The sequence below is a fragment of the Rhinolophus sinicus genome, chromosome 6 (assembly GCF_057876585.1).
Source record: "Rhinolophus sinicus isolate RSI-liver-muscle chromosome 6, RSI-T2T, whole genome shotgun sequence".
Taxonomy (NCBI): Eukaryota; Metazoa; Chordata; class Mammalia; order Chiroptera; family Rhinolophidae; genus Rhinolophus; species Rhinolophus sinicus.
Genome location: NC_142506.1, coordinates 51,598,848 through 51,622,722, shown reverse-complemented (window position 1 = coordinate 51,622,722; position 23,875 = coordinate 51,598,848). Strand labels below are relative to the sequence as shown.

The following is a 23,875-nucleotide window of genomic DNA, read 5'->3' as shown; positions in this document are numbered from 1 at the left end:
GGTTGTGAGAGGAAGTGAACAGTGTTTACCTGCTCCGCCATCTTGACCAGAAATCTCTTTCCCTTCACACTTAGTATAAATCACAGTGGTATGTTCACAAGACATATGTAATTAATGGAGTTCAGGATACCCTATCCCAATATATGGTGCTTTGGCATACTGATTATTTTAAGCCGGAGAAATTTGAGGCACAGCATGTACAGGAAGGACTTTCTGACCTTGCACTGTAGCAGGTCATTTAAAAAATTTGTTGCCAGTATCAAAGGTTCTGAAGCTTTAACAGGAGAGTCTTAGTCTCTGGCTTCTCTGAGATGTCCCTCAGCCTTCACTGTCATCAGGCAAGCAGCTGAGCTTGGCTGGCCCTGCCTGGCTGGGAAAGTGCTTGGTGTCCCCTCTGCCTGTAGAGCTTATGAGTGGGGGGATGAAAGGAGGGTTGAGTCTGCCTGTTTTCTCAAAAAAGTCACTGGGCAGATAATTGACCATCTGTGTGCCTGAACTACAGAGAGCAAATACCTTTTCTAGAGGTTTTCAAAATCCTACAGAGCAGGAAGCCTCCCTTCAGGCAAATGACCAAAACAAAGGGAGACATGAAAGGGACCAAAACAAAGGGAGACATGAACTGGAGACTACTGTTTGGTTGAGGGTGGGTAATTGAAGCCCAGACATAAGTTCTCACGGAATAGTTTATTTTTAGTGCCTACCATAAGAGCTTTCTCTGGTTTCTGGGCACTGGATTGTCCTTCACTGGACAACCAGAAGTCAAAGCACTTCAGGATCAGCTTTCAACAGGTGACAGACAAGAGTGTTCTGAGGCGGGTTCCACACAGCCCCTCTGAGGGCCCAGTGAGACTGAACCCCGTTGCCTGTGGCTGTGATTTGCTCATTCAGGTTTATTTTTATGGGCTTCCCCCCAACTCTCCCTGTTCCCTCACTCCTTCCTGGGATCCCCTCCAAATGAATGCCTTACATCCATGTCTCAGCTTCAGGGAACCAGAGGGTTTCAGCACTTCATGTCTCACCAGGCCCTCTGAGTCCCATGTGAGAGGAGAATCTGCCACATGGCTAGCCGGCCGTCTTCTGCTTCCATGTCAGAGACTCCATTATCCCTTTGGAAAGGTTTGCTTTTGCATGGTCAGTCCTGGGCTTTAATTACAGCCAGATGACCCACAACAATGGTGCAAACCTGCGTCATTTTCCTTTGAGTGTAAATCTAATTGTATTGATGAATGAAGGCCCTCTGTTCAGCTTTATTGATTAATGCCGTCCAGTAGCCAAGATCTAAGGAATGAACGTCAATGAATCGACCGCCAAGCACAGGCGTGTAGGTCATCAAGTCCTCATAACTGACCCATCACACTTGGCAATGAAAGAAAGCTCACATTCACTCTGAAAATGTCATGTAGGTCCTAGCTTATAAGACTCCTGTTAGCCAACGTATGTAGAATCCTTTTAGTAACTGTGCTATAGCCATTTGAGAACTTAGAGAAATTTTTTCTTCATTATAAGTTTTTAAACCATAAGTTACTTTTTAAAAATTTGTCTTTTATTTAGTGCTTTCTACGAAGCAGCACCAAGCAAAGCTCTTCACATAGATTATTTCCTGTAATCTTTGTAGTAACTTTTTTTTTCTCAAAAGCAGGAACAGATTTAAAGAGGTTAGTCATTTGTCCAAGATTTCACAACTAATAATTGGCAGAGCTGAGTTTTGTCTACCTTATTCCAAGTCCTTTCCTCTTAACATTTCTCTATAATATTACCAAAATCAAGTGTGAAAATATAATACTTTATAAAAATTCTTGTGTTTACCAAGCACATACATACACACACACACACACACACACACACACACACACACACACGTTTTAAAGCTAGCAAATGGTGGGACTGTACTTTTTAGGAGTTTATTAGAGGGGAACTATAGATATCTACAGAAGGTGAAAAACTGTTCCCATATTGAAAGACAAATTTTGATGATCACTTTAAGTTTGGAGAATAAATACATACTATTAATAAGAACAGCTAGAATTCTATTTTAAAATCTATTAACAATGCAAAACGCTTTTTCTTATTTTTATTCCACCTAAGCTCCCTGGCTTCACAGTTCAAATCATTTGTAGTTTATCTCAAAGTACTACGAAAGTAAGCCTGAGAAGATTTTTGCTGTATTGTGTCTCTGTATATTCAGCTTTCCCCCTTGTTATCAGGCATCGGAAATACAGAACGTGAAAAAACAAACAAACAAACAAACAAAAACAAAAACCATATACACATTTTAAGAAAGGAAAGAACTGTATTAAAATTATGCTGATGGTAACCACTTTGAGCACCTCTCGTAATTGCAGAAGTCAAACGTGACTTGTATTCATCTTTTGTTACTGCTATATTTTGAGTATTACAATTTTCATACAATTGTTTTCCTTTCTTAAAATATGTATTTTTATTTATTTTTTTGCACCCTCGTAGTGCTACTACAGCCCTCAGGCATAGTTCTCTTAGAGAAGATATGCGGGCATTCCAAGGACTTGCCCAAAGGTGAATTTTAATGAGGGGTGCCTCCTCCTTTCCTGGCTTGAGAAGTAAGAGTGTATAGCAAGAGCTGCTGGCCAGTGGAAATGCGTCCGCATGTATGCTAATTAGATTGGGCCCCTGGAGAGTAACTGGCTGCTGGTTGTTAAAGGCAATAAAATGATAGGTCACAGAAATCAGTCCAGTTATTTCAAAGCTGACTTCTGGAGGCTTTTTCCAGCAAGGCATCAGAAACAAGTGCTGTGTCACAAAAAGAGTAATCAGGAGCTTCTGGAGGAAAGGAGGACGTGAGCGGGGTTGTTGTTCTGGGAACTCATTACCCAAACAGAAGGGTGGTCCCCGGAATAGGTCCTCTATTTTGATTTTCAGTACAAATTCATAATTTACTTTGGTATTTAGTAAAAACTAAAAAATAATAAATCTGGTCTTCCTTGGCTCCCAGGGAATTTCACTCTCCTCCTCCAGTCTCTCCAGTACTTTCTTCTCTGTCTTTCTCACCTGCCCCACTTTGTCTGCAACCAGAAGTGATTATATGTTTCCTGAGTTTGGTTTTGACCCAGTTCTCTTCTCTTAAAAATCTCTCTTGATAATCTTACTCAATTTAAGTCTTTGATAAGGGGAAAAGATTTTATAAGAACACATGTGAAATAGGAAAAAATAAGGAACAGATGAAACATTGTCCATCTGATGAGAATTGAACCCTTTTTGTGGCACAGTCCCCTCTTGCAGTCTAATGAAGTCTATGACCTCTCCCTTGAATGACTGCCATAATTTCAAAGTAATGAGAAACACTTGGAGATGTCGGCAATACAATACCATGGTATGAAAATTCCTAATGGTGACAGAATCACAGGTTCTTCTAATATCCTTTGATTTTTTGGCCTATGTTCATAACTGAAGGGAATGTTGAATTTCAGTTAGAGGTGAGGGAAAATACAGATCACACTTATAGATCCCCCTGAATTCTATCCATGGATCCAGGGTTAAGAACACGTGGTCTAAAGATTTCTAACAGATTGGGAATCCTTATCTGTGTGCCTATCAGAAGCCACCAGCGACGGTTTGGAGCCATTTACAGTTGTACAATTGCTCTCCATCCCTTGTTTCCTCTGTTCAGTTTAACTAGGCTTCATGGCTCTCCTCTTGTCTTTCCCAGCATATCTTTTATATTGAAGTAAAATTGAAACTTGTCAGTTCTGTTTGTTAGCAGCTGTTGTATTTTGGTTTTGTTTGGGGAGATTCTTTTTGTTTGATGTTTAAATATATTTATTATTTGTAGGGGACACTAAAACCACTAATTATCTGAGTTCATTTTTCCATGCTATGTCGAGCTTCTATTAACATGGATAATTGGATTTCAAATGAGGATGGAATTAAAACATCCAACTTCAACCTCTGTCTATTGCCTTCAATGGTTTTGAAGCAGGTAAAAACAAACAAACAAAAACCAAAAAAACTCTTGCCACGTTTTTGACCTTCTCCCCTTGACATCCCAAACACTGTATTCTCCTGGACCTCTCTTGTCTATCTGCTTATCTCTTGGTGGCTTCTGAGTCTTTTCATCTGTTCGACACTCTACCAACCAGAAAAATACAGGCATTCCCCCCGCTTTAGGGTTTGGGCTAGTTTTTCTTCATTTTTTCCCTTGGTAATCTTTCCCAATCCTCAATCTAATTCCTTTCCCACATTCCTTCTCAGTTTTATTGGATCCAACACCCTCCATCTTCCTGGTTGTTCTGATTTTAATGAAACTCAGCAGATAATTTTGGATACTTACTGTGCCCTGAACAATATGTCAGGCACGGGGGCTACAATACTGAACCAATGGAACAGGTCTCTGCCTTCATACATACTGCAGTCTATCAAGGAAAAGTCAGCCTTGAACAAGGACTTTCAAGAGTGATGAGTAGGATTACCGGGGAGTAACAGATCGCTGTGGGAGTTGATGATAAGAGAGATCTAGTCTAGTTTGAGGTCATAAGGAAGTTTATGAGAAATGATGTTTAAATTCGGACTTTGAAAGTTAATTGAGAGAGAGCTCCCTGAGTAGTGTAGGAATGGGGATTGGGAAGATTCACATGAAATGCCAAAGTCTAGAGAGAATAGCAGGGAAGGATAAAAAGATGTCTGGTGTGGCTTTGATGGAAAATTCAAAGAGTGCATTTGAGTCTAGCGAAGCTGTGAAGAGGCAGGGCCAGCCAAACAGGAAACACTTGTCATAGGGGTAGCATCGCCCCAAGGACAGTGGGGAACCCCCTAAGAAGTTTCAATCAGGCTGCAGAATGTTCTGGTTTACCTTTTTAAGTGATTAACACAACTGTAGTGTGGAAACTGGTTTGGAGGGGCCAACACCCATGTAAGGAGACCATTGGAGGTGGTTATAGGAACCCTGTTAAGAGACGATAGGGAGGTCCTGCAAGAAAATCTCAGCCATCATTGATTTATATCTGTTTCTGTTACCCGTTCCGCATACCCATCAGACTAAATCTTTTAAGATTTGGTTTCTAAAATCTCCAGGACATACATGCTTCTTTTTCTTCCTATTGACCTAAATCAAACTTCCCATTTCCTTTCCTGAGCTTTTGCAACAGCCTCTGCTCTCTACTGACTTGTCATCTAGTCTCCTATTTCTCCCTTCCAGTAGCATACAGTTGTGCTGTCAGAGTTAACCCCTAAAATGTGCTTGGGTGCCCTCAAGTGCATCAACATTGAGTCCAGATTCCTCTTCCTGGTTCACAATCAGTACAGCCTGGTCCCTATGGATGCTGCCAGTCTCCTCGGCCATTGCGAGTTCCTGCCATAACTCTCCCACCTCACGCTCCCCTGGGCTCACCAACTCACAAGTATCTACATGCACGACATTTTACAAGCACTTCCCTCCATCTTGAATATCTTTCTCTTCCAACTCACCCATAAAAATTGTGTCTGAAGACTCATCTCTCCAACTTCCTCCAATTCTAGGTGCCCCCAACCAGAATTAATTTTGCCTTCCTGCCCTTGCTCCAATGGTATTAGGTGATGCATTTTCCATCTCATTGAACTTCTTGCTCTCGTTTCACCATTTACCTCCTATTTGAATCATTATGTGTGAGACTGGCTCTTTCACTAGATTATAAATTCCAGAGGACTAGAGAGATTTGTCATAGTCATTTCTGTGTCACACAGTGATTTGCCTGTTCTGTGCTTATAAGGGCTTGACAAACATTACATTTAACTGCTGGTGGTGGTGCGTGATTGTCTCCCCAAATTGTGAATGTCTCTGGGTGACATGCCTGAATCCCATTCTGGCTGACATTCATCAAATACACAAGCGCGTTTTACTAAGAGCATTGTTTTTGTTTCTAAAACTGGCTAAATGGAACAAGTATCAGTAAGAGAAACAGTTAACAGTTTTATTGAGAAGTACTAGATCCCTTGTTGGAACCTGAAATCCATTCTATAAGTATTTCTTGAGCCCTAATTATATATCTGGCACTGTGGATGCACAGCTGTAAATAAAACAGGTCTCTGTTCTGGAAGCAATTGCAGGTATCTACGTAAGAGTTTGGAGTTTCCCATCAAGAGTTCAGGAGAATTTACATTTCTTAAACTGGAAAACAATTTTCTCGTTTCTTTATTAAAATATTATGTGTCACTTGGCTAACTCAGAGGTGACAACCATACAACCTTAGCTGCAACACCAAGTGTCTATGTTGTCAATGTATTAGGAAGTGTAAACACACACACGTATTTATTAGGATATTGTTGACTGTAGTTTATTTAGGGTTTGATTATTACTATTATTTTATACATTGTTATCTTCAATTTAAATAAAGCCCACAACAGGCAGGTTTTTAAATTTTTTTCTCATTATCGTTTTATGCCTTAGGCTGGGAAACATTAATAGAGGTATTAAGCAATAATAATAATATTTATTATTTTTATTTTCTAATAGTAGTAAAACTAATAATATTATAGTTTCTAAATTAGTTCTAATAGATGTCCATCATTGTACTAGAAATTGCACAATGAATTTATGATCTCAAGTAGCTCACGAAAGTACTATCTTATTGCTGTAGGAGGGAAAAGGTATATATTCCTAGTGGAAGATGATTGTGTAGGAAGCTCTGAATTTTTTTCCTCAAGGCTAGTTTTAAACTGGACATTAGGGACATATACCATGATTTTCTGAAAGACGAATGCTAACTGGGCAAAACAGAGCATAAATTCTCAGAACACAGTTGGTTAGCATAAAGGAAATGTAGGAGGGCTTTGGTGGAAAATGTAAGTTATGAGGGACGCATACATTTAGAAAGAATAGAGAATATTTTTCAGATGTCTGGATATGCATGTATCAATATCTGTGGCTTCAAATGTGACTAGATTTTGTTTATTTGTTTTTCAAAATCTTTCCTAAGCATTGCCCTGGTGGAAAATATTCCTGAAGGCCTTAACTATTCAGAAAATGCACCATTTCACTTATCGCTTTTCCAAGGCTGGATGAATTTACTCAACATGGCCAAAAAATCTGTCGACATAGTGTCTTCCCACTGGGATCTCAACCACAGTCACCCATCAGCATGTCAGGTAAGCTGCATCCTCTGTGCATGTGATGATTTCATTCATGTGCGTTTTACACTCCTAGTGTTCTTGCCTTCACTCCTCAACTTCAAGCTCATTGTTTTTTAGTCTATTTCACCCACAGTACATGTACATCATGACATTTACACGTATGTGCTGTTGTTAATCATGTCGCTTAGCTCCTACTAGAATACCTGGCTTTCAAGGGCAAAATCCCGTTTCCCCTTTGTATACCGTAGGCTGTCTATACAGTAGTGTTGGGCCCCTTCGGTGGGGGAGGGAACCACTTTCATCACGGTATCTGTTGATGGCATGCCCCAGAATCCTATCCTGCTTCGCACATGCGTGTTTACAGTTTTGATTCCATAGCTGCTTGCTGAGGCATGTCGTTGGTTCATTGGGGTCATAATTTTCCTTTAGAACCCAGAGCCAGCTTTTGTTTTAATTAAAGTTTATTGGGGTGACAGTGGTTAGTAAAGTTACATAGGTTTCAGGTGTACAATTCTGTATTACATCATCTATATATCACATCGTGTGTTTACCACCCAGAGTCAGTTCTCCTTTCATCACCATATATTTGATCCCCCCTTACCCTCATCTATCACTCCCCACCCCCCTTACCCTCTGATAACCACTAAACTATTGTCTGTGTCTATGAGTTTTTGTTTCTTTATTTGTTTTTCTTGTTCCTTTGTTGTTTTCAGTTTTATATACCACATATCATTGATATCATGTGGTCTGACATATTCCACTTAGCATAATAATCTCAAGATCCAGCCATGTTGTTGCAAATGGCACTATTTCATCTCTTCTTATGGCAGAATAGTATACCATTGTGTATATATATCACATCTTCTTTATCCAATCATCTATCGAAAGACCCTTTGGTTGTTTCCATGTCTTGGCCACCGTAAATAAAGCTGCAGTGAACATCGGAGCACATATATCTCTACAGATAAATGTTTTCCAATTTTGGGGGTAGATACCCAACTGGGTCATATGGTAATTCTATTCTCAATTTTTTGAGGAACCTCCACAATGCCTTCCATAGCACAGAGCCAACTTTTTAAAAAGTGAAGTCAAGCTTTCCAGTGTACTCGTATATTCTTTATTTTTTAAATGTATTTTTCAATTACAGTTGACATGCCATATTATATTAGTTTCAGATGTGAAGCACAGTGATTAGACATTTATTTAACTTACAAAGTAATCACCCTGATAAGTCTGGTATTCATCTGACACCGTATACAGTTATTGTAATATTATTGACTATATTCCCTATGCTGTGTTTTACATCCCTGTGACTATTTTTATAACTGGTAATTTGTACTTCTTAATTAGTTGTATATTCTTGACTCTGTCATGTTTGGGTGAATAGGAAAAAGAAACATAGAAAGATACTAATTATAATTACAAGAACAGCCTTTAGAAAATGGACTAAATGATGTCAATGCTTTCTGAATGAAATAACCTGGAGATAAGAAAATGATTTTCGTCATCTTTAGTGTGTTTTCCTTTATATTGATATGGCCATGATAGTACTGAGCTACCCAGGCTATGCTATCCAAGTAGACCTATACATAAATATTTCTATATGGGTCATAGATGAAATCAGTTTTGTCTCTTTGTACACAAAATGTGCTGGCATTAAGCTTATACAGGCATACCTCATTTTGTTGCATTTTGCTTTATTTTATTGTGCTTTACATATGTTGCATTTTTTACAAATTGAAGGCAAGACCCTCCACTGGCAAAAAGATTACAACTTGTTTTATTGCGAGACTCACTTTATTGTAGTGATTTGGAACCAAACCTGCAATATCTCCAAGGTATTCCTGTCATAGTTACCTCATTGGTGCTTTGAAATCTATTGTTCAATTATACTATTTTCAAGTCAAAATATATCAGACAAAAACAAACAGAAAACTACAAAGATCATACTAAAAAATGAATAAATTTACTAAAGATGCTTTTTGACTTACGATGGGGTTACATCCAGAAAAACCCATCATAAACTTAAAATATCATAAATTGAAAATGCATTTAATACACTTAACCTACCAAACATCATAGCTCAGCCTAGCCTACCTTACATAGGCAAAGAACACTTACATTAGCCTATAGTTGGGCAAAATCATCTAACACAGTCTATTTTACAATAAAGTGTTAAATATTGCATGTAATTTATTGAATACTGTACTGAAAGTGAAAAACAGAATGGTTGTATAGGTGTCACTTTTGTACCATCGTAAAGTTGAAAAATCATGAGTTGAACCATCATAGGTCAGGGACCACCTGTCATTGCGTTCTGCACTTTTTCTAGCTCTACTATTTAAGCAGATGTTTTGCATGTTTATTGCTGCGTAGGTTGTCCCAAAATTTAGTGATTTAAAAAATAACAGTCACTTATTTATTCATGATTCTGGGCAGGGCGTGGCAGAGAGAACTCAGCTCTGATCCACATAGTGTAGACTGAGGTGGGTTGCCTGGGGCTGGGGGATCCAAGATGACTTTCCTCACATATCCAGCATCTTACTTAGGGTGGTTGGAACATCTGGTGGCTGGCTGGACCTCCGTGTGTGTGTGTGTGTGTGTGTGTGTGTGTGTGTGTGTGTGATCATTCAGTAAACCAGCCCGAACTATCTACATGGTGGTTGTATCTTAAACGGGCAAAAGCAGAAACTGATGACTCTTAAGACCTATGCTCTGGAATCCCGGTTGCTTCCACCCTATTCTGTTGGTCAAAGCAAGTTGCAAATCCAAGATGGGAATGAGGAGAATTGTTGACAAGAATCTTTGGAAATTATATACTGAAGTCCACTGTGGCCATAGCGATCCATATCTCTTCCTCATACAAAATGCACTCCTCTGTCCCCCAAACTTCCATCCCATTACAGTAAAAGCTCTAGGTTCAGGATCTCTTCAGCTGCATCAGGTCTCAATCTGCTGAGGCTTCTCCTGTAGGCTTCTCTTGATTTGGAAACCTGTGAATTAAAAAGTTATGTGCCCCCCAGACACTATGATGAAACAGGGATAGCTACAATAGATAGTTCTGTTCAACGGGGGCAATGGAGAGAACATATCAGTCATGAGTCAACAGCAATTTTGAAATCTAGTCTGGAACATGTCACCAGTTTCTCCAAACTCTGGGAACAGGGAATGTTTCTAGACTAGGATCTAGTTCTCCTCCCTGCGAGTGCCTTCCTAATCTGCTGTTCTCAGAAGCTCTTGGCTCCAGTCTCTGTGTCATATTTTTCTTTTCCATAAGAAATAGCCTGTATTTGTTTCAGACTTACTTTCTTAGTCAGCTTCCTGCCAGTAGAAATCTGAGGCCCCAGAGGCCTCTTTTGATGTTAAACCATCTCTGTTGTTTTTTAGTCCAATGTAGTACAACCATTTAAAAATCTTGTAGACTTTCTATGTATCCAATTGTAATCCACTCTATTACCAAAAAGCCACGCCCACAAATAACTTGCAGATGGGTCTTTCTTTACTCTGGACTGAAGGTGCTTTAAGACCTTGATCTTAACGTTGCTAGGAGCCCTTTTGGGCTTCCAGGATTCCTCTCAGTCTAGCTGAGAGGAACGAATAGGCACTCACCATCTTAAATCTTTCAGAAGTTTCAACAAGGAGTCTTACAGCCACAACTTTGATTTTTTTCTACTCTAAGGATATTTCCTACTTTGAGCTTATTTTTGCTGAATTGAAAGACTGTCCTAGATTCTCTACATTTTCTCAAAATTCTACGTAAAAACTAAAGCATTCCTTCTTGTCATATTCCACTAAAACTTTGATAATCTCCTTAACCAGATCCACAAGTCAGGAATAAAAACAGTCATATTTTCTGTCTTCTACTTTAAAGCAGGCAGTAGTGACGCCAAACATCCTATCACTCCTTCCTCAAGGCTCCAGAAGCAATTTCTTTAATTGTGCTTCTAGTCTTGAGTAACAGAATGAGCTTCCAGCCTCCACCACCACCCAATCCAAAACACAGTGCCACACGGCTTTAAGCTTTTGCTGAGGTAGTTTCTCGGTTATCTATTATTGTACAACAAACAACGCCAAAGTGTATTTATTATTATTTCCTACGGTTCTGTGAGTTGGCGTCACAATTTTGTGCTCCAGCAGTGCTGGCTGGATCTACTCACAGAGTTGTGTTCAGCTGGGAGAGCGGCTGCAGCTGGACTGCCTAACGGCTGGCCAGGCTCACTCTCCCCAAGTGGACACTTATTATTCAATAATCTAACCCAAGCTTTTGATAGAGCAGCTGGATCCCAAGAGGGTGGAAGCGAGAACTACAAGACCTCTTACTGCCTGGACTCCCAGAATAGTACTTCGGCCACATTTAATCAATCAAAACACAAGGCCAGCCCACATTCAGGGGAGGGACAAGGGACTCTAGGAGGAGCATGCAGGTACAGCAATGGGAGGTATTGTTGGCAGCAAACTCGGGAGACAATCTAATATAGCAGGTTTGATGGTGTGAGCAAGAGACAGTTCCAGTTGTCTTTCCTGAGTCCTAGAGAAGACCAGCACTCAGCCACTGGACAGAACGGGAACCATAGCTTTCACTGGATTTGGTGAGCCATGCAATGTGTGCTGGCGCCCAGACCAGACAGGTGTCCAAGCTGTGTGAGCACCGCGCTGTCAGCTCCCTCCAGCCTCATGGGCACCAAGCAAGAGCCAAGGGTGTTAAACACCCTTGGGAAGATTTACATTTACCCTTGGACTTGGTGACCTGGATGAACTCTATTCTGATATGTTGTGCCTCGGAATGATGGATTTTTCTCTTCGACTACAAAGTAATCTTTGCTAAATGGCTTTATTTTTCCCAGTAGCTACTATTTCTCTTGACCCTGCCCTCAATCCTGGTTGGCTTCCAGAATTCCTAGATTCGGACTTGATTGAGCTTAGAGGTCATAGGGAACCTGCAGCATTTTCCAGGATACCCATTAAGTCCATTGACAGGATTCAAGGGGCTTCTGGGGGCTGGAGCCACAAGGGGAGCACCTGGGAGTTTGCTTAGCTCTGGGGATCAGTGGGTGGCGGTGGCTGAAACCAGTGCAGCGGGGTGCTCAGGTGGCTTAATGGGTAAAGGTGAGTTCCTAGATGGGTGATTTAGCCCCCTTCTTTAAGGTGGATGTGATTCTCAGGAGCAGCCTGAGGACTTCTGGCCTTTCCTTGCTTTTAACCTGATCCTTCATCCTTCAGGTGTGAGCTCGATTCTAACTACTCACAGTTTGGCCCTGGGATCAGGAACATCTTTATTACCTGAGAGCTTATAAGAAATGCAGAATCTCAGGATCCACCTTGGTCCTACTTGAATCAGAATCTCCTTTTCAACAAGATCCCCAGGCAATTCATATGCTCAAAAACATTTGAAACGTGCTGCACTAAACCTTTCTGACCTCTTGCTCTGTGAGCCAGCAAACCCTCCTGGGTGTTCAGACTGTCTGGTAGCAGATGGGTCATTAGGAGATGACACAACCTTTCTGTGGTTCCTGGCGTTCCCTCATGGTCAACATTCAGTACCACTCACAGGGCGGTGGGGAAATGGATGGGTGAGGTTCCAGGCCTGTTTTATATAACTGTGCTTGGCACGAAGCTTAACACATACTAGGAGCTCAGTAAATATTTGTTGAGTAGTTGTTGAGTGGATTGTGTCAAAGATAAACAAAACCAGACGCTAGTTAAAGTGGTAAGGACAGATTTGAATCAATAATATACTATTGCACTAAGGAATAGGGTCCAGGTGAACTGAACTCAACTTAGATTTGGGTGGAGATGACTGGACATTTTACTGAAAGAGTGAGGGAATACGGAGGTAAATGGCTGGGGCTTGGAGAGGGTCAGGGAAATTTATAAAAGGTGGGAAGAGGGGTTGGTACATGTGAAACCCATGTGAGTTTGCTAACTGGCATTTACCAAAGTTAGGCTCCTAACGTCCTACAGAGACTGAGAGATGGGGGCCCTATCTTCAGATGTTGGCTGGAACAAACAGCAAATTCTTTTGTCAGCCTTGAGCTTTCTCAGATAGGCACTTTTAGGGGGGGCCAGGGTCATCCTAAGATGTGGCCATGAGCTGTTAGAAATCATGTTAGTGTTTGTTTAAGCCTTTTAATGGGGGAGGTGTGGGGCAGGGCATTTGTGCTGAGAGTCTGCCATTTTTAAAGGCCAAGGTTGAGGCCTGGCAGTGACGAGGGCTCAGAGGAGCCTGGCTAGAGTTTGGTCAAGGAAAGAATCTTTGTTAATGGCATGACTTTAGAGTCAATTATGATGGATGTTGCTGATATGAAAAGAAGATAACACTGAGAAGCGAAGTTCAAGTTACTCTAAAAACTGGCCTACCATCAACACATGAGCTGTTGCAATTTGCTGCCAATAACCTGGCTGTTACTGAGCTCACACAACAACCCTTTAGGAGGAGACCCCAGTTTGAACCGATGTCTTCCGGTAGAATCATATTGCTTTGGCCAAACAGACGTATCTTTGCTGCTTTTCATTCCCTTAACCTCACCAGGCTCCATTACAGTCTAAAACCAGTTGGTTTTTTGTAGAGGACTGAGCCTAAATCTCTTTGCCTCTTCACAAGCAGAGATCTTTTGCAGACATGAGGATAGAAGGGCATGACCTGCTTTGGAAGTAAAGTAGATTCGAGCAGGCTGTGAGTCGTCTCTCGTGAGCAGCTCCCCGCACGGCCAGCTCTTGGTCCCCAGTACCATGTCCTGTGAGGAATGGTGAACAATATGGAGTGAGGTTGGCAGCACGTTTGGAGGGTTCCTACCTTGCTCAGCAATAATGGGAATGTTCTCTCCCCAGTCTGTCGGTAGCCAAGTGACTGTTGCTGGGGTATCCCACGCATTTGGTCCCCGCTGGTCACCCACTAAGCATGTGTGGTCTTTACAGAGAGAGCAGACCTGCGGAATTGAGAGTACTTCACGTCCAACTTGCTCCCTTTCCCATCCCCCTCACCCCACCCTCAATCCCTAGAACAGCATTTGCAAATTTAAATGGCCCAGGAGAGCTTGTCTAAATGCCACATGTTTTGTGCCTTTTTAGGCTATTTTAAAGGCTATTTTAAAGGCTTGATTCCTCCCCTCTGACCAAGCCAGTGAGGGGATAGTTGTGCACACATCAGGAATGGAGAACGGAAAGCAGATCCTTGCTGCTCACTTTTTCTCTTTGGGTGCAGTTTAAGAACCCCGTATCCTGTTAGAAATTTACCATTTCTAAAAAATAATAAAATAAAAAAGTACTGCTGCAAGCCTACGTGATTTAAAATTTATCTGATTTCATCTTTCAAATGAAATAGGAAATTCAAGACTTGGGTGGCCAATCTTGGGACCTGTAATCACACTTTTATTTTCACCAAGACCTTATAAATTTTGGTATATAGTCATTGATTGGCTTGTTGGACACAAAAATATGCTAGGGGGGAAAAAATTCACACCCTAACTATTCAAGTAAGCTAATTTCAATTTTCTCTAAGATGTTCCAGTATAATGAAAATTAGCTCAGATTCACAGCTCACTTTCCACTTATATATTTAGCTTTAATTAAAGTTTATTGGGGTGACAATTGTTAGTAAAGTTACATAGATTTCAGGTGTACAATTCTGTATTATATCATCTATAAATCCCATTGTGTGTTCACCACCCAGAGGCAGTTCTCCTTCCATCACCATATATTTGATCCCCCTTACCCTCATCTACCACTCCCCTCCCCCCTTACCCTCTGGTAACCACTAAAGTATTGTTTGTGTCTATGAATTTTTGTTTCTGATTTGTTTGTCTTGTTCTTTTGTTGTTTTTGGTTTATATACCACACATCAGTGAAATCATGTGGTTCATTAATATATACTTTTTAAAAGTATTTTTATTTGGGAGGAGTAAAATAGTCAAACATGGATTTTACTTCTAAACCAAGAAAACCCGAAAAATCCTAAATGGAAGCCATAAATGGCATGCTGATAACAGGAACTATAACCGAAAAATGGCCCATCTGCTTGTTATAATGCAGCTGTGAGCAAAATATACCAAGGAACAGTGCTAGTTACAGGCAGGCTCCAGCTCAGCAGAAAAGGGACACAAATAAACATGGCACATGACATCTGTGTCTTCTCTGAACAAGAAACAATTTCATAGGAATGACTGATGGTCGTTATTAACAGGATGATGAATGCCTGCTTTTTCTTTTTCATTTCCGTCGAAAGAGACACAGTCATTAAAAATGCATTTTTAATCTGTGGTGCCAAAGAGTGGCTGTTCTAATTCCCATTCTGAAAAACTCATCTTGTCTTTCCTGCCTCATACTGGGCTATATCTTTGTGCTTGTTTCCTTCTGTGCTGAAAGAAGCTGGACTTTCCTCAGTGTCACAGCTTTGTTGAGGGTCAGTGAGGGCTACAGTTCCATGCTAACCACATTTTCAAATCTAATCAAACTACATGGTCAGGCAAAGGTTTTGTTTCTTTCTGTCTGTTGATGGGTTTAGACCCTGAAATATTGAAATATCTAGGGCAACTTGATTGCTAATTTATGGGATAAAATGATGGGGATTTAAGAAATCAAGACTGTTCAGGAAAAGCCAGAAAATGTGACTTGATGAAGGTTTATTAGTAAAGTTACCTAATTCACTGGGTAAAAAAATCCCATTCTCTATGGGGTAAAAAAATCCCATTCTCTATGAGTTCACTGTAGGAACCAAATAAAATAACTAATGAGCTGCAACAACTGTATCTTAAAAGGACGTATTTATGTTAAATGAATTAGTTATTGGTCTATGGTGAGCCATGCTTTCCAATTGATGGTATGTACATCACAGTTGTTTAATTTTGAAAAATTATGATTTTTAAAATTGAGCAGTATTTGCTTGGTTTAGTGAGTGGCATGTATGAAAGCTCAGTGATAGACGAGGTCGTTTTGGAAAGTACAAGCCAGGATCCTGTCTCTGCACAGTACGTGCTGGCAGACTCTTAGAAAGGCTGTGGAAACGAGCCAGAAATGGAGCTCAGGTTTCCTTTCTCTTCTTATCATTAGCTTTGCGACCTTGAGCAAGATACTGAACTTTCTGTGCCTCAATTTCCTCATCAGCAAAATCAGGATGATAACAGAACCTACCTCATAGGTTGTGGTGCAGGTTAACTTGTTAATATATGTAGAGTTTAGAAGAGGGTGTGACTGTTTTAGTGTCTATGTAAGTGTTTATTGTTATCATGAATGTTACCATTCACATTCATACCACGACTCTAGTTCGAGTCAGTTTAATTGTACTAATGAATAATGAGTTCTTATTATCGGCCTTATGCTGTGCTAGAAACTGGGATGGTTACCTTGTAAAATTAAAAGGGAGTATAATTTCTAGAAATGTGAGATTGTGGGTGGATAGAAAGGATTCGGCAAGGTATCATTACATATGGAATTCTGACTTTCATTGGATTCAGTAATTACAAATCCTTACGTGCACACCGAGTCCTGCTCCCACACATCGACTCAGGCAGCTCTTGGTTAACACATCCACTCAGAACTATCTGCTCTGTCCCTGATGAAACAGGGGCCACTTCAGCCTTGGTGAAGATCTAGATGGACCAACCATCCCCTCACCACCCAAAAGCCTCATTCACAAGAATTATGCAAGCTTAAAAATAGCTTTTTTACCTCTCCATTTGTGCAGAAATTCTTTATCAATCACTATCTGGAAAACTTGTTATATTTGTCAAGTTTTTCCAGAGAAACAGAACAAATAGGATAGATACAGCTATAGGTAGGGATAGATATATTTGACATATATGTATATATATATATATATATATATATATATATATATATATATATATATATACACATATGTCAAATATATCTATCTCTATATCTATCTCTTCATATATATGGGGAAAGAGAGAGAGAGAAAAGAGAGATTTATTGTAGGAATTGGTTCATGCGATCATGGAGGCTGAGAATTCCCAGGAAAACCAGTGGTGTAATTCAGCTAGAGTCTGAAGGCCTGAAAACCAGGAGAGCTGATGGGATGAGTACAAGTTTGTATCTGAATGTGGACAACCAAGAGTGCTAATCTAAGGGCAGGAGAAGATGGATATGTCCCAGCTCAAGCGGAGAGCAATCACTCTTCCTCTGCTTTTTTGTTCTTCTCACACTCTCAAAGGCTTGGATGATGCCCACTGGCATTAATGAGGGTGATCTGTACTCAGTCTACTGATTCAAATGCTAATCTCTTCAGGAGGCACCCTCAGAGGCACACCCAGAAATGTTTTACCAGCTATCCGGGCATCTCAGCCTAGTCTACTTGACACATACAGTTAGTTGACCATCACATTTGTTATCTGGTAAGATTGTGACATGTTTGCTCTTAGAACTGTGTAATTGGATAAAAAAATAACCTACGACCCCAGTCTGTATTTGCTGAGAATTTGAATTTGATGTCCTTGAGATAAAGATGCGTCTGGACAACTGACGTCTTGAATCTTGAATACGTAAGAAGTAACATGGTCTTCTCAAACCTACAGCCACTACAGATTTTTGTCGGTTGGTTGGCTATTGGTTTTTTCTTCCTGGTGTTTGTATTTTTATAACTGAAGAGCCCTGTGACTAGGCAACATTCAGTGGACTAACTTTGATGCTAGCGGGATACACCCTGCCATTGTGCTTCAGGCTGCTGCCGCATCCATGTGTGACTCAGGTCTTCAGGCTCCGTCTTAAAAGCCCACTCACTCCTTACTGGCAATATTCTTCATAACTGACCCTATCAATGTAGGTTAACCAACAGCTAAGCGCTTTTGTTTTACCTAACTTATCAACCTTTTCTTTGTCATGTTTGGTTCACAGCCATTCTTATTGTTTGTCTATAAGTGATAGTATTAACATTTTCTGTTATAATCACTTTATATTTTCCACCCACAATGCCTCCTACCCATCCTCAGGAAGCCTGTGGTCTGCCTGAGTCAGCTATGGCTCTGCACACACCAGCACCCCTCGCTCCCCATCCTAACCATCTTATTAATTCTCCATCTACAATGGCTCCCTTAGCCCACTCTTCCTTTCTTTCCCATCCCTACTGTCCCAAGGTGGGTCTCCATTCCCTCTCCAGGCTATTGAAGGAAACTGTCATTTACTCAGCATGCAAACAGTCAGCATCTACTTTGCAACACAGGGCTATTTCTGAAACCCAGAAAAATCCACTTTTTGACAATATCATTCCCATGTAAAAGTCTGATTAAAATGCCCAATAATCTTATGGCCTGGTCATGAAATATTTAATTAGAATTTCTTTTGTTACTACATTTTTTTAATAATCCAGAAATAATAAAATCACAGCAGTTTCTGCTTTTCATTTTTCCTGAAAGGAGATAAGCATAATTGGTGGAGACTGAATCCTTTAAATAATTGAACTTCTTTGAGCCTATTATAATTAGTACGTTGGAGTGAAGCACCCAGAGAAAGGATATTCTGATACAACATGGAAAACACAATTTCACCCTTTGTTTTGATGTAGAGCTATTATATTATGGCTACTTTTTTTTTTTTTTTTTGCAGGACCATAGAGAAAAATAAAACATGTCTGAATTAAGAAAAATATAATTAGAATACATACTGTTGTGATTTAGACCAGTTGAGAATTGCTTATTCTTATTCTATTTATTTTCAGTCTGTAGAGCTTGGTTTTGTAGAATAGGAAGCTAGCAGCATCATTTGGGAGGCATATATTGCAGGGCAAAGACCATAGGGTTGGGCGTCAAACACATTTGACATGACCAGTAGTTTAGCAGTTGTGGTCACATTGGGCAAATGTCATAACCCTGACTATCCTCAATTTTCTCATCTACAAAGTGGGTATAATAATACCTGTCTCATTGGTTCAATTTATCCAGTTTGATTAGATAATGTTTGTAAAACAACAAATAATGGAGCTCATAAAAGATAATTGCTGTTTTTATTTTTGTTTTCCTATTGCAGAACATTTGTTTTCAAATTTACTGGACACTTAACTTTCTATGTAATCTTAGAGCAGGAATAATTTTTAGCTGTCCATCATGATCTCAATTTCTATTAAAGGAGGTTAAGATAATTCTGCCCAGAATACTAATTCAAATTGTTCTTCGGGGTTTAGCTGAAGAAAGGAGAAAATAAAATGTGCATATTTTTTAGGTAAATTCACACCTCCCGTCCCCAGTTTGGCACCTTTCAATCATGACTGTCAGTCACAACCACCTAAGGAGATTTTGAAATATACTGATGCCAGCCCCACTCCAGACCAAGTTAATTAGAATATTTAAAGTGGGGCTCAGGCTTTAATGCTTTTAAAAAGATGATTTTGGGAACCATTGGGCAGTCTGGGTTGAGAATCGCTGCCTTAAACCAACCTAGTCTAATAAACATTGTTTGATTTTTATAGATTTCAAAATAAGCTCCCTTGCTCCCCACCAATTTGTCATCCTAATTTAACCTGTTTCAGTTTAATCCTGTTTATTGCGGTTGTGCTCCCAACGATGATATAAAAGGGCAGCAACTTGTATTTGAATATTCTCCACATCCCTGGATTCTAGGGCCTGTGTCGTATTAATTCTTGTGTCATTATTGTCTGGCACATGACCAGGAAGGAAGAGATTGCTTGTGGATGTGAAACAGATTTCAGTCTTCTCATCTCCCAGCTCAATATTATTTCAGGAAAACTAGTGCAGTGTCAGCGTGAACATTATATAACCTTATGGCAAGATGTCCCCTTCTTTCAAAACAGCATCTTTTCCCTGTTCCACTCAGCAAATGCTTATACGCAGTCAACACTCAGCAAATGCTTATAAACTAGCATTCTCCCTTTTCAAACATGGCCACAAAATGATTTTGAACGTGTCTTTGTTGAACAAATATTTGACAGGGTACTGTGCTGTTGCTGGAGATACAAAATCAAATAATCAATGGTCCCTACCCCTCCCCACCCTGTGCCAGTGCCTAGTATGGTGGGGAGGCGCAGAAACAGAGGTGGGAGGGCGGCAGTGCCTGGAGGGCAACCCGCAGGCTGGAGAAGAGTGGCCTCTGTGTGGGTAGCTCAGCCCCCCTCGCTGCTCCTGTCAATTCTTGTCCTCCCTCAGCGCCCTTCTTTCCTGGTAAATTGCTGCTGCTTCCCCATCTGTTGAGTAGTCCTAATTATGTTCTTGCTTGCTTTCCAGTATATTTCCAATGGAAATCATCATTCTGATATAAACTCGTAAGCACTATGATTAGCAAGAGTTCAACGTCTTTTTTAAATCCAATCATATAGACATGAATAAATCATGAACCCAAAGATAGCCTTCCCAATTATTTGGACAAAATAATGACTTTTCTTGGAAGTTGTCTTAGTTTTGTTTACTTCCTAGACCTTTATCTCTGCATTTTCTATTTCTTTATAGTCAATTTTCATTTTTACAACTTTCCTTTTAAAAGAATACTTTGGATTATTTTTTTTCTCATTACAATAGTAATAACTTCTTACTGTAGAAAATTTGGAAACTACAGAGAAACGGAAGAGAAACAAAATCATCCATGTGACCATCAACAAAAAATGTTTTAATAGTTTGATATTTTATGCAGAATTACATACAGATGCTCATATTATATAATGAAATTTACATCGTAATTTTGAACTTAATATTACACCATAAGCACCTTTCTGTGTTATTAGAAACACTGGTAAACATTAGTTTTAAATTGGCTGCATAATATACAATGTAGTGGATTCACCAAATTGAATTTCTCTGTCATGGAGCTTATAAGCTATTTCTTTCTTTTTTTTTTTCTTTTTCTGAATAAATTCTGCTGTAGTAAATACCTCTGTGCAAAACAAATGTTTGCTTTTGGCTCATTCAGCCAGGATTCATTCTCGAAAGTAGCGAGGTAAGGAGTCTGAGCTGCTTTTGTAGACCAGGCATTTTCAGGGAGCCCGTAGGGCACCCTCATGGGTACTTCCTGGGGAAGCTGGACTGTGGGGAGTGAGGGGGAGTTCTGCCTCCGTTCTGTGTGGGGCCTCTGCCCACCTGGTGACTGGACGAGCTGAGTGTTTCGCACGTCCTGGGGTTCCTCCCCCGTCACCTCCCCATCCTCTGCAGAGACCTGCTGATAGCTGCGCCGTCCGCAGGCTGAGTGGCCCTGCTGTGTGGCACTGCCAACATCACATCGTCGACCTGCCCTTTGTGGCCAGAGCGATGCTGGGACAACCCCAAAGCTACTTCCTAGCTGGTTTCCCTGGGCCCTGCTACAAGCGTGCTGCTCCTGATAGAAATTCCTTGCTATTTCCTGGCTCATTATTGGCACGGCGAGCTCCTTCATCTCTCTTCATCTGCCCCTGACAGAGATGGCTGAGTTCATACCTACGGGGTCTGTAACTGTGCTAACCATCATTAGGCAAGGCCTTGATGATTAACTGTTCAGAGCTAATCCTTTAATGGGATGGAACCTGGCAGCCTGCTCACCTACATAGCAGGTACTCTTTGCTGGTATCAGGCGGGCAATCCTTGTCGCTCACCGCCCAAAAGGCCGGCATTCTCTACTAATTGCTAGGCCTGTGGCACAGTTTTGAGCTGTGATAGATCCATGACCTCAGGATATTTGTGAGCTGATGTAATGGCCGCCATCTTCTGTCGTCGGATGAGGAATTCCATATTCCACAGACATGTCCCCAGGAACTGCTGGGGACTCTGGCCACCAGCCCCAACTCCACTGTCTCCCTCAAGCCCAAGCCTGCCAATCAAATTCATCACTGAGCTAGCTCATAAATACCTGGGATTCTTCCATTGTTTGGGTTGCCATGGACACTACTCTCGGGTCATGTCTCTCTCACCAAACTGCCCACCAACCTTCTCATTGCTCTTTCAGCCTCCAGTCTTGCCCTGTACTATTCTCTATCCTATTTGTAGTCAGGGTTTTGTTTTGGCTTGGTTTGGTTTTTTGGGCTTGTTTGTTTTTTCAGAACAAACATTTTATTGCGTCCTTCCGTATGTAAAATCCTCTGGAGGTCCACATTGCTTTCTGGACGAGGTTCAAATTCTTCATCCTGGCTTACAAGAGCTTACTTACCTGTCTGTCGCAGGTCTCCTCCACCTGGAACATTTTTTCTTTCTTTCCTTCCTTTGGGGAGCTTTCCCTGACTGCCTTAGGCTGAGTTATCAATGCCCCTGCTACGTCTTCCCCTAAACCTATAATTCCTTCATCCTGGCATCTGACCCTTTGGGCTGTATTTGCTAATTTATCATTTATGTCCAACACACAGTAGGCATCCAGTAAGTGTGTTGAATGAATTTGATTGAAAAACAAATATATTGAATGAATTTGCTTAAAAGACACTGTCCTGTGTGAATAAAAGTTGACATTGACAAATATACAAGGAAATAATATATTGATGTTTATGTCCCTGGCAAACTTTATATATCTACAAACTGAAAATTTTAGTAAATATAAGTAAGTAAAAGATTAGTGTTACAGGTAATTGAACTAGTTGGTTAAATAAACTAGCAAACTGAGCCAAGAGAGGACCCATGTATATGTGGTCTTGTCGCTTAAGACACAAATTAGAAAACAAAAATCAAGGCAAGTGTATTGCTTCAAAAAGGCACTATGGCTTAAAATAAATCCTAATCTTGTTTCCTTGTGACTGTATCATCAAATGTGCACTATGTTTAATAAGTCATGTGTCCTTTTTTATTTTGACTGAAACTTTACATGTATGTATATACATAAGTATACATAAGTAAGATAATAGTATACCTGAGATATAGCCTGCATTTTTCCATGTTCATTGAATCATAAATACACACACATGTGCATACACGCGCGCACACACACACGCACACACACATTTTGTGTGCTTATATTTCTTTGGGATAGGTTTCTAGGTGTAGATTCCTGAGTGGAAGGAAGCAATATGTCTAAGTACTTTTTCCCAAATTGCTGACAAAAGTAAATGTTGCCACTCATGAATGTTTTTCCAGTCTCTTTGAGTACAAAAGAGATCTCTTTATCGCTTTGCTTCATGCTTCCCTTGACTACATAAAACATCTCCTTATGTGTCTTAGCCACATTGGCTCCCTTTTCTTAGGCATGCCAACTCTCATACTTAGCCCTCATTTGCTTGAGCTATTGGCCTTTTCTTATTAATTTTTAGTATATTTTTATAGAGTCCAGCTGTTAACCCTTCATTTCTCATTTGCATAGCATTTATCCCACATTTTTACTATTTTTCATTAACTTGTGGTGTCTTTTGCTATATATATATTTTTAGTTTGTTTGTTTGTTTGTTTTTAACTTTTATAAATCTATAGAGGGTGCCAAAAAAAGTATATACATTTTAAGAGAGGAAAGCTGTATTAAAATTGTCATACTCAATATATACCAATAAGAGGATGAATACAAGTCACGTTTGACTTCTGCAATTACAAGAGGTGCTCAAAGTGGGGTTATCATCAGTGTCCTGATACTTCTGATTATCACAAACTACTGCTTGAGCAACGTTGACCAAAGTGTCCACTTGTATACATGTTTTTGGCACCTCCAGTGTGTCTGTATTGTCTTTTATTATTTCTACATATCTAGCTTGTGTATTCGTTTCCTGTGGTCACTGTAACAAATTAAATGCAGACTGTAGCTTAAAAAACAGAAATTTATTCTCTCCCAGTTCTAGAGGGCAGAAGTCTTAAGTCAGTTTCACTGGACTGACACCCAGGTGACAGCAAGGCAGCGCTCCCTCAGTGGAGGGGAGGATCCCTCCTCTAGGGGACGATCCATGACTTGCCCCTGCCAGTTTCTG

General features: G+C 40.3%; 1 protein-coding gene across 9 annotated transcripts in view; it reads left to right on the top strand.

Moving 5' to 3' along the window:
• PLD5 (phospholipase D family member 5) overlaps positions 1-23,875 on the top strand; it is a 240,039-nt gene that overhangs the window by 138,465 nt on the left and 77,699 nt on the right. For 7 of the 9 annotated variants that reach the window (XR_016021545.1, XR_016021548.1, XR_016021549.1 and 4 more), the window contains one exon: positions 6,924-7,092. The exons of 1 other annotated variant lie outside the window; for it this stretch is intronic. Coding sequence is in view for 1 of the 8 variants with exons in the window: in XM_019746839.3 (XP_019602398.3) it covers positions 6,924-7,092 (169 nt within the window). In the remaining 7 variants the exon portion in view is untranslated. Of the gene's footprint in view, positions 1-6,923; positions 7,093-23,875 lie in introns of those variants that run through there. One more of the 9 variants, XR_016021552.1, reaches the window with a different exon arrangement.